The 11,817-nt window shown below is 48.1% G+C and overlaps 1 protein-coding gene across 1 annotated transcript in view; it reads right to left on the bottom strand.

Annotated features, from left to right (window-relative positions):
- Window positions 1-11,817, bottom strand: part of LOC133348459 (transforming growth factor beta receptor type 3-like) — a 76,413-nt gene that overhangs the window by 3,180 nt on the left and 61,416 nt on the right. Inside the window, 10 exon segments of the mRNA XM_061561275.1 lie at window positions 785-860; window positions 2,188-2,313; window positions 4,086-4,277; window positions 4,425-4,493; window positions 5,502-5,566; window positions 5,569-5,650; window positions 7,141-7,499; window positions 8,018-8,104; window positions 10,292-10,472; window positions 11,650-11,797. Of these exon segments, the coding sequence (XP_061417259.1) occupies window positions 785-860; window positions 2,188-2,313; window positions 4,086-4,277; window positions 4,425-4,493; window positions 5,502-5,566; window positions 5,569-5,650; window positions 7,141-7,499; window positions 8,018-8,104; window positions 10,292-10,472; window positions 11,650-11,797 (1,385 nt within the window).

Here is an 11,817-nt window from a genome sequence, read left to right as displayed (position 1 = left end):
AAGATGTGTAAAGATGGGCTTTTTACGTGATTAATGAGGCATGAAATTTTGGGGGGAAATGGGGGCAAATTTTTCTCCATGCTGGAAAGAAACAACGGAGCACATTCTCATCACTGTCATCTCAGCCACGATCCATCCCCTACGGCTGGATGAAAATATTCACATTATTTGTAGATACAACTGATAGATCACGGCTGCTGTGATGATAATGATGATATCAAATGAATTACCTCAAGGCTAATGGAACCAGCGATACAACAAAGGCATATGAAACAGGAAATATGACAAACGAGACATAACACGAGATTTTATTTAGATAAAATGTTTTACTTCAGAACCCTGTAAAGTGATAATGAATCCAATCGTAGGGGAGCTGGAGGAGAATAGTTTTGACGGTGCCGAACCACCACCCTCCCCTGCCACAATGTGTCCACACGGCCCGCTATAAGCCCCCAGCACTAACAGACCGGGCCCAGTTAATGTGGAATGTCGGGCCAACGTTGGGCCAATGGTTCCAACGAGGTGCCAACGTTGGTACATTTTACCGAGTGGGCCCCATTTGACCAAATTGCATTGACCAGTGCGGGTGATGTATGTTAAAAAGATGCCCGTAACGGACACGGCGCGTGGAGACCTCTATCCAGCAGTCGATTGAGAATGGGCTGTACATATACTTGCATTACCGGACCACTCCCCCGAAATCCCCACCTCAACATTTCGTCTCACGACGCGCATGTGGTGGGACAAACATTTCGGGTGAACCTGAGCTACCATAGGAACGTACCTTCACCGGCCGGGGCGACCCTCAGAAGCTCCACGCGTGGGTTCACAGGACAGAAGTTGGCAATCAGCGAGTCGGCCTGGGCAACACAGAGGCAGCGGCGGCGGCGCGGTTACACGAAAGACAAGCTCGTTTTGTGGAGTAAAGAGAAAAAAAACTCAACGTGCAGTATGAAAAATAAGAATAGGTTTTACTCTTTCCAGCAATAAAACAGGCAAAGGGTAAGACATTCTTATTTTTAATACTTTGATACTGGCAAAAAGGTCCTATTATAAATGTACAGTGTTACGCGTGTAAAGTGGGTGTACAGGTAACAAACAAAACACCCCATAGTCACTGTCATCACCACTGCCTTAGAAGAGGATAGATGAACCCTTTCCCATTCGGAGAAATCTGGAAGTTGTAGGGTGGTTGTGGGGATCCCGTTCACTGCCGAATCTCGGAATGCGCAAGCGGTTCGGCGTTCATTTTATTTAGCGCCGTTGTTTTTAAAAGACATTGTTGCTCACTGCAGCAATGACCACTGCACTCTACGACAACTGGCACCAAATTGTGCCACGCCTTCCTGCGTGGCCTTATGGGAGTTTCGGTACTGATAAAGTTATTTTTATTTAGTTTTCTTCTGGTTCCGTTTTGACGACGTACACATACAAATTACACGAACGTCATCGGAATGGAATCGGAAGAAAAACTGATGACGTACATGTACAGCATTGGAATGGGTTAGGGTTGAGCAGGTCGACATTTCAGGCAATGAATGACGCCAAAGTCAGGAATCGAAACCAGGCCCCTTCTTGCTGTGATGCCCCATTCCATATTGTTTAATCCCTTTGCAGCCAAACCATTTGTTTTATTCTCAAAGCTGTGATTTAGCCAAATTATGATTTTGTTTTAAAAAATTGTTATTTCGTGCAATAATTAGTGACAGAGCTGATACCAGAGATCTGCTAGAGTTGAAGATCCGGTTTCATCACAAGTGGCCGAATTCAAATCCAGGATTTCAGTTTTGCCTTTATCTTCTTGTCGTATGGCTGTTGATGTAGATGCAGAGCAACAACTACAATTTCACATTAAGGCGGTCAAGCCGGGCAACCACGTCAGGGGCAGAGGAGGGTATCGCCGTGATGTCTCCTTCGTATTTGCGGAACAGGCATTGCGTTGATAATTGTTTTTTTACCCTTTTATCTGGCAACAAAACTGACACCTTTTTTTACAAGGAGTCATGTTTGCATAGACCACAATACCTGCAGTCGTAATGCAAACAAAAAACACAACTCTGATGGTGCACTGTCCTTGAAATTGATTGGTCCACACCCGAGACAGCTTTTCTTAGAGCCCAGTCTCACATGGTGTTGGACCTTTTGGCGTCGGCCACCTCTGTAGTCCAGTAACCTCTCGTCACGCACCTCTGGGGGTAGCTGTGCAGGTTCCTCAGATTCTGATGAAGCTGGTGACCCCACGGCAGGTTTTCGGGAATCCGAGACGAAGCACGCTTGCGCGAAAATCTGCGCTCCCGGAATCTGCGCGGAAATCTGCGGAGCCAAAACCCGAAGACGGCAAAAGCTAAGATCGACAATTCAACGTGTTTTTTTGCGGAGGGGATTATACCACACATCGGAGTTTAAACGGGAGTAATAATTAATCCAACATGGTTAGGATTCCTGAACATTGCATTGGCGGAAGCCACATTTTGACGATTTTTTCATAGGAAAAGGGGTGGTAGAACTGTCAGGTTCATGTCAAATATCATTGCAGTCCGCCTTTTTCCACCCAACACAGGAGGGAAACTCGAGTAGCGTTGGGAAGGTTCCTGCAGATTCATCGCCCCTGCGCGTCAACCCACAAGTGTCATAAACCGCCCACGCATGAATAAATTAGATTGTTGAACTATTCAATAAATACAAAAAGTCCTTTACCTTCCAACCCCTCCCCCCCCCAACACATGGGTCAAACGAGAGTGTTTTATATTTCACCCTGGCACGGCGTTGAGATTTCGCCTAATGGAATGATGACAGCCACATGGGTTCTGGTAACGTTGACCTCATTTCTCCTCCAACCAGGATAAACGTTTTTTGTTATCGTGCATCTTGTTTAACACAACACGTCTCAGGGCAGGCGTGGGGGCACAGCTGTGAGTGGCTTTTCACCAGAATTAACCAATTCCTGTCTGTGGGCTTGACGGCAGCGTTGACGCTCAGGGAGGCCAAATGCCAAAGTCGAGGTCTGCTCGCCACTTACGAGAGAGGACTCCAGGAGGAGTTTGTGTAGTTTTGCTTCGTTGAAGGGCGGCCCAGACTGCAGGTGCTATTTACGATGGTCTATCCTGCCCTCTACCAATTGAAGACAAGGGGAACTTCTTCTCCGTTTCCACAAGATTTTATTTAATAAAAAAAATCATCATCTTCCTTCTGTCCTCTCACCCGGATCCAAGATGGTATTCCTCGTCCTGTGCTGCCTTTAAATTACAAACTGTCACGTGGTCTACAGTTCGGGTCACATGGCCACAAACCGCACTCCTGAGATGTGTCTGGAATCTCCGAAATACGTGAAGGAGATGTGCACATCCTCCTGTTGATGTTCTGATGATGTTGCTGGTTATGCGCACGTCTTGAATATTCGAGGATAAAATTACTGGTGCACATCAGAAACACCATCGGACCCCTTCAAAATTTTACATTTAAAAAAAGAATCTGCTGATAATGTAAAACAGACCAAGGGAGCTTGCTTATGACATAAATGTATAGGAAGATTCCGCATTGAGCCACAGGGTGTTGGAGAGAGTTCCTTCAGCGAGCACCTATCACGTTTGACGGGCGCAACGTGTGGTGTGGCCAGCATCATGCCTGGTGGCCCCAAGTGGTGCTTGGTGCTGAGATTTACACAAAACAGCAGGTATTCATTGAAGGCTTAGCCAACCTAGGAGATGCACATAACAATTTCTGATATAATTTTGCCACTCATCTTAGCTCCAGATGGAAATGGAACTCGGCACTAACTGGCATACTACCGCTCCCCACAGCACAGACACACACAAACACACAGCACACGTAAAGCACAAACACACCAAACAGATTCCTATCTATTTCAACTTGTAGCGCCCTGACCAAGGCAATGAACAAAGAATTAGCTATTTGTACAGCAGAATTAGCGTGATGAAATGAGATGAGTTGATGCCGAGGAAGATAGTAAATTAATTTGATGATGTGCGAAATAAATGATCGTGAAAGTGACGGTGAGTGGTGAACGACGAGCAAGCATGATGAATGCGGAGGGAAGTTGGGAAAAAGAAGAGATTGGCGCTCACCTTCACAAAAACATCGCTTCCCGTTTGCACCAAATCCGTAATGGGCTGCATGAACTCGGAGTCCTTGAACAGGTCAAACGAGTAGATCGAACGGTCCAAGAATTCAGGCTCCGTCTGTTCATTGATTCCCATGTGACCGAGAGCGCCGTGCGGGTTTGGTGGCGAATTATTAAAAGGTAGGGGGCAGTTGAGCTGGAAAACACAAGGAGAGACACATATCATCATCATCACCAACAACGATGACGACGACAACGACGTGACCATCACTGCTGTCACCATGGTCACAAAGCGGCGAATTCAATGATGCACTGGAGAAGCAATCGATTTTTATCGTCTTACGTTGACGGTTCGCAGGATTCCTTCGCCCTCAAACTCGGGCACGTCGCCCGGATTAATCCTGATTTGGATCTGCACAAAAAAAAACCCACACATGGGATACAACCGACGATTAATTAAACTGTACGCTAAACGCATGACAAAAAAAGACTCGATCGGCCGTTCACCCACGCACACCACGGAGGGCAAGCGCTGCTCATGAGCACACCCGTCGTTATGCGCAAGCGTCGGGATGGACACTGAACGCCGCCGACCGCCTCTGCCTGGCTGGCAAGTTCTGAAGCTTGCAAGCCACTATTTGACCTTTCGGATCTCGCCGGCAAATGGGGCCCAGTTGCGCGGGTTTTTTGTGCCGATGCGGGGGCCTCCGTTCCTGACGTGTTGATGGAGTGCTCTGATCAATAACATCTGTACAGACCAACTGTTTTTATTAAGAAGCCTGGCTTCTGCTGATAAAACTCATAGGATGAAAAGGTTTACTCAACTACAGTTATTTAACACGAGTCTGGAAGGCCCAGTATCTGAAGGACATTTCTATTTTTACAGGGAAATACAGAATGGAGGGTCGACGCACGAGTTTTGTTTTCCTATTGGGGTAGCAGCCATGAGGGGTCGCCAGGAGTCACGCGAGCTCACCACATACGAGTTGCACAAATAAACAAAGGTCGACGATGACGTGCACAGCAATGCATCACGAGCGCGAGGTTTGAGTGTGGACAGTGGCACCACGGCTCTCGAGGGTGCAGACGGTGCAATTGCACCAGGGCCAACGGGGCTGGAGCAGCCCAGGCACCCAACCAATGACGTCAATTGGTCAGTGGTGGGTGAGTGGCATTTCATTCCTTGCCCCCAGGAGCCTCACGGAACACCATTCATCGGATTTTTTTTATTTACGATGGCGGATCGGAAACACGCAACACTGGCTTCCGTCGACTACAACGATCCCCATACATAAATACAATTCCGAGCGCGAAGGCTTCGGGGGAAGTTGGCAGCCTTCAGCGGGCCCTCCGTGCCATCTGCAACAACGGCCACCGGGCCCCCCCCCCCCCCCCCCCCCCCCCCCCCCCCAGCGGGCACCTGGTTGGAGTAGGAGATGAGGCCGTCCATGAGGGTGAAGTTGGAGCTACAGTTGTAGTAGTCGTGTGCAGCACGAAGTGAGTCTCATTCTCCATCGCCACGCACCGCTCGTCCAGCAGCGTCAGGCGCAGCGGAGTGCCGCCCACCAGCTGCACAAGCAGTAGTCGGCACGGCAACGCGCAGACATGGTCAGCTGCGATTGCGCGCGTAGCGGCGAGGCGACCCGCCGGTTCGTGGACCGGCGCTAAACGCGATTGGTCAGCGAACAGTGGGGGAAAATCAACGCGCGTGCAGCGACGATGACTTTGACTAATGACACCAAGCGCGAGTGACTGCGATGGGACGAAACCAACGAGTCTGAATGAAGACGCAGACCGAGGCGATTTACTCAATTATTGGAGACCACGGTGCAACCAAGGAAGGTCAACACACAATTGGCTATCTGCGTGTGCGTAGGTATATGAAAAGATTTACAGAGTTCAACGATCGCCTGACTTGATAATAATTACATGGGTTGGAGGGGGGGGGGGATATTTGCTCGCCCCTTATACCACCATCCATTAGGTAAGAGTGTGTTTGACAGAATTTTCAACTGCTTTAGGTCGACGAGACTAAGAGAACGATCAAATGAAATCCCCAAACTAAGACCTCAGACTACGATAACACTCCCAGCTAAGTTTGACACTGGCCCTGCCTGTAAACACTGTCCACCTGGGTCGTCTCACCCTCCACGTGCTCTCCACTCCAGCTCTACTACTACTAACACCCTCCCCAGTCAGCCCCCACCTCGGTGCCGAGTGGCTCCTTCTCTGTTCCTGCTCTCTCCCCCATAGTCTGGCATTTCCTTTCTCCGGCCGTCCACAATGGCCTCCCCCCATTTCAAGTCCGCGCTCAACGATTTCGCTTCTTCCGCTCTCCACTTGCGACTTCCTTCGCGACTTGTCTCTGTTGGTTCATTGCCGTGGCCCGTTCTCCCTTAGACCCCTCGCCCCCCCCCCCCCCGCCGCCCCCCCACTCCACGTGTTTCTTCCGTCACACAGGATCCTGGGATGCGCTCTCATATTAGATTGAGATCATTTGGCTGCCTGTACATCGCCACACGATAAGCCATTTATTGAGCTATCATTTGTGGCCTGAAAAAGAAGTGATCAGCTCAGACAGCCTTATCTGCTAAAATAAAAATTGTTTGGTTTTAGTTTATTGGTTTATTTTTTGTGATTTGCATACCTTGCCTATACTTTAAACTCCTATTGTTGTTTTGTATTGTTTATTGTTGTAACTTTCTGACCCACCCCTACTGAACATCTGTGAAAAAGAGCTTTATAGGCCATCAAATACCTCCAGCAGAAAGATTATGATGTGGATTGTGTTTATCCTTATTATATAGACATACATTTTCATAATTGAGATGTTAATTTTTACGATGATGATGACGACGGCGGTGTTGACGATGATGACGTTGACAGTGATGCTGCATATACCGACATTTGTGATGTTTGCGTAGAGATTGAAGGCAATGTTACCGTTGTGCTACAAGGACGACGACTATCGATCGATGATGATAATTACGACGACGTCAACGATGACGACGATTTTAATATCGACGATGTCGACCTATCGTGCGCGAGCGAGCACTCACAATGGACGCTTCCTTCCACACGCTCACGGTCATCTTCGTCTCCAGGCAGCGCAGGGTCACGCCCATCTCCACCTCCTTCTCCAGCACCACGTCCCCGTGGCTGTCGTGCTTCATGCCCAGGCCCGGCGGACGGTTGTGAGGGTTTCCCGAGTCAGAGCCGTCTCTCTCCGACGGGTTCACCGGCCACAGAATATCTTGCCCCAAAGGGAACGAGGAGAGCATTTTCTCATCCAACGGATAGATCTCCTTGCCGTGCTGGGACGGAAACAGCCTGACGTCTCCCAGATCAGGGAAGGCGTGGGCGGGGATGTTTATTTGAAGTCCTTCGCCATCGGGGCTGTGGGTGTGGTCATCGAGGTCTGGAAAAAGAAGACGTAGGATTTGCCATTAGATATCTGACCGAGAAGGCCCAACAACAACTAGGCGTGTGAACATCGGCAGCGGGGAATCAAAGGCAGCCAACCACCCCCTTGTGTGCTGCGACGGCCTTTGTAGATGCTGGCGAACAGCACTTGGTCCATATGGGGGATATTATTTGTCTTCGTTTCATGGGAAGCGGTAGCACAGTGGTCCGCGCACTGCGCTAGGAACACGGCGACCCGAATTGGATTCCTGCACATGGTCAACATCGGTGATGGATATCTAAACTGGTCATGGGCCTCTCCTAGGCCGACTCAGCATCTGGTGTTGTATGTAAACATCAGAACTGGGAAGACCAAGGTGGCCAGGTGTGCTGCTGGCCACACCACCCCCTCATGTGCCATGCGGACCTGAATCGATCCTCGCGAACAGCTCTTGCCCACAACACTGTCAAGGTCTACATGGGGGATCTTTGTCTTTGTGCGTGCATGTGGTACGTCTGTGTGTGCAAGCATACCAGGTGAGGGTGGAGGGTTTCTGTTAAATCCCTTTTGAGGTTGGAACTTGAGGAGAGGCACTCTGTCAACCTGCACATCTGCCAATTCTGAAAACAAAATCACACACAGATAGAAAACAACGGACAGATACAATCTTACACACACACACAGACAAATACACATGCACAATCTCACCAAGCTGGCAAGGCTGAGGCCCTGGGTTCGAATCCAGGTCTCAGCCACCTGTTATTATACCAGGTGCTAAAGTGTAGCGAGGTGATGGTCTCAGGTCACGAATTACTTCACGGAACAAAAACTCCCACATCAATTCTAGTCAGGACAATTTGTCGATTGAGTTTAACCAATCGACTGAAAGTTATAAAATCGATGACTTCGGGCCAACTTTAAAAATAGCAACTACCCCATCACATCCAGCGTGACGTGGCCAATGGTGTCGATGACATCACCAAGACCCCCCCCCCCCCCCCCATTTCCGGGTTATCGAACCGATAATTAATCCGTAGAGTCAGCGATCACTGGGATGACCGAATTACCCAGCTCTAATTACTCAGTTAAAACTATTTGTTTTTACCATTTAAGGCCCACTGAGATAAACAACTCTTTTTCAGAAGTGACCTGGCCATAAATGATAGTTCAACAAAGTGGCTTATTTGGAAATTTATGGCATCCTAAATACTATAAACGCATGATGTTGATTCTAAATGTAGTGGGGAAAAACTGGAGGACCTAGAGAAATATCCATGTAACCACAAGGAGAACATGCAAACTCCAAATATACAGGTGTCAGGGTCGGGATCGAGCCAACGACCTCCTGTACAAGAGGGGAGGTAGTTAACATCTCCCCACCGCAGAACAATTTAGCTTGTCACTATATTCCACAAACTCCATCTCCAAGGGCTAAACCACTGCAATTTGATAACCGTGCAATGCACACACGCGCATTGCAGGGCATAAGGGGTGTGCCCCCCCAGTGTTGAAATTAGGCATGTTGAATTAAGGGGACTTCAGGAGTAGTTCTGCAAAGCCAACTTCATGGGCCTTCTCTACCAAAATGTCACCCTGCTCACCATGTAAGTTCTGAAAAGATATCTCGCAACGCTGATAGCACAATTGCTCACAATTGTCTCCCCGCGCCACCCCTCAAAAAAATGTAAATCCATAATCATAACATAAATATTACATCTGTTATAGGTTCACATATGAGAGGTGAATCATAAAGTTTGTGGCCTGACAGGAGGAGGAATAGTGCAAGAAAAAAGGGAAAATTTTGCTAATCCGGATTTTTTAGCACTCGAAATGTATGGCTACAGAAGGATACTACATCTAAGCTGGACCCAAAAATTGACCAACGTAGACGAAAAGGGTTGCGGATAGAAGAAGACAACCTGATGATGCAGGCAGTGATGAGGAAACTGGCACTATTTGGGACCCATATGTAGGATGGACAACAGGAAAATTAAAAAAGTGTGTTCTTTGGAAAAAATTAAGGAACCAGAAAGAGAGGAAGACCTAACAGAGAATGGCTTCTTGATGACGACATAACAGATTGGTGCCACAAAGATGTGGCATTACTTGAGCATATTGGCACAAGACAGAGGAAAGTGGAAACGTAACGACACATGCAGTGGACACATATGGGCTATTTGTCCATCGGTTGTGATGATTTCACAACAATAGAATAATGGTCATGTTCTACATGCATTGGGTGGCAAGGTGGTGACTCTCATGCCATCGCTCGGTGCAAGAAGGGCCTAACTTCGAGCGCCTTGCTGTGTGGAGTTTGTATATACCCCCCCCCCCCTCTCGCCCATCTGTTCTGCATGGGTTTCCTCCCGTTGCTATAAAAAAAACTTCACACAATGTAACTGGTATTTGCCAAAAAAACCCCCCAATGCAATCGACTCAATTCGGATTACACAGGGCAATATCGCCACCCCTACTGCAAAACATTGGCAGGACCCTCTTTGAGACGAACAAAAAGAGTCTTGAGACTCAAGCGAGGCTTTCCTGGGTAAACAAGCACAATAGTAATAAATAGACACTCCAAGCCTAAGACGTGCCATTTAGACTCTGTCTTATCGACAGACATGTTCTTCACCTGAGGACGGCTGCTTGCGTTGTGGCCGAAACGTCGTGAGAATTATTTTATTATGCTTTATTTTTATTATTTTATTACTTCCCTTCTACGTGACTTTACCGAAAGAACCAAGAAGATGAATAGTAATACTAATAATGCATCCGTCAGCACAGCCAGCACAGCTCACGTGGGGTACCCAGGTCTGCAGGGATGGTCAGGCGGATGTGGTTGGCCTGAGCGACCAACGTGTAGGTTGCCACGGGCGACAGGCCCCGCCTCTGAGCCCAGCCAATGAGGTCGCGGTTGGGGCCCATGAGCTCCTCTCCTTGTATACGCTGCACCGTCATTAGCTGCTTGTGGGTGACGCGGCCAGACGTCTGGAAAAATGAGAAGTGGCGTTTGGGTCGAGGCAAATGGAATTCAAAGCAGTGCGATGCTCACCTGTGTGTGTGTGTTTGTTGGTGCGGGAGTTTAGTGGTTAGCGCAATAAACTTCGAACCAGGCGACCCGAGTTCAATTCCTGCTTAGGACCAAAAACAGTGAAGAATGATCGACTTAGTCCTAGGCCTCCCATAGGTGGACTAGGCCTTAAAAATGGTGCTATGCTTAAACATCAGCACTGGTAAAACAAGCGGCCAGGCGTGGTGCTAGCCATCCACCTCCTCATGTGCCGTACCGGCCTTCATTAGGTACTCGCGAACAGCACTTACACCCCAACATAGCTGATATACAAATGTGTCTATGTATTCGGCATTTATATATGGTCTCCGATAAAAAAATTTTTAAATCTCATTTTACATTAACGTTGTATTTTTCCCATTGGCTTTTATCTCATGACAAATTTCATTTGCCACATTCGCCTAAATGTAATAGGAGCATGTAACGTGCCTGTAATTCGTATAAGCCCTGGAGGGGAATTTTTACACGCTCAATTCGATTCATCTATCGTGCGCGTGAGAGTTGATTTTATCAACAAATGGGTGCAATTAACAAAAACAGCTCGACACATTCATACATAACACTGCAGCCTTAAAAAGAAAAAAATAGATAATAGGAAAGATGTGGAGCAATGGTACTTCTTCATCATCATCATCACGATCCATGGGCAGATAGCCCATAGGTGTAAATTACAAACTCTTTGGTTCTTTTGGTAAAGTCACGTAGGTATAAAATAAAATAAACCACGACGTTTTGGGCGCCGACTACTACTACGTGTTAAACTGACCGAAAGACATCCCAGGACAACTACCTCGAAAAGAGGACGATGTTCAAATCAAATCAACCTAAATCTTGACAAAGCTTTCGTCGTGATTTTTTATTTATTATTTTTCTATCTACGTGACTTTACCAAAAGATCCAAAGAGTACAAATCAACCTAGTTCATCACAGAATAACAGTGCAGTCTGTAACACCACCGGCTTTAAACGAGAAACAAGAGGACGATCCTGCGAAATCCAAGACAGGTGGCAACCCTCGAGATAACTGGAACGCGCGCACCTACGTGTGCGTGCACGTGTGTATGCGCGCATGCGTTCGTGCCCGTGCGTCGCGTACGCGTGCCGTGAGCAGAGGCAGGCCAGCCGCGGTGTGGATCACCCAGTTAACAGGCATCGGGCAGTACAGCAGCAAGACGACCTCCCGCATCACCTGGCCCCCACGCGGCCCCACGTCCACCTCCACGTGCACGTCCGTCTGCAGGCCGCTGCACAGCAGGGAGCGACA

The sequence above is a fragment of the Lethenteron reissneri genome, chromosome 27 (assembly GCF_015708825.2).
Source record: "Lethenteron reissneri isolate LAM-NWPU_2019-01 chromosome 27, ASM1570882v1, whole genome shotgun sequence".
Taxonomy (NCBI): Eukaryota; Metazoa; Chordata; class Hyperoartia; order Petromyzontiformes; family Petromyzontidae; genus Lethenteron; species Lethenteron reissneri.
This window is presented reverse-complemented; position numbering and strand designations above follow the sequence as displayed.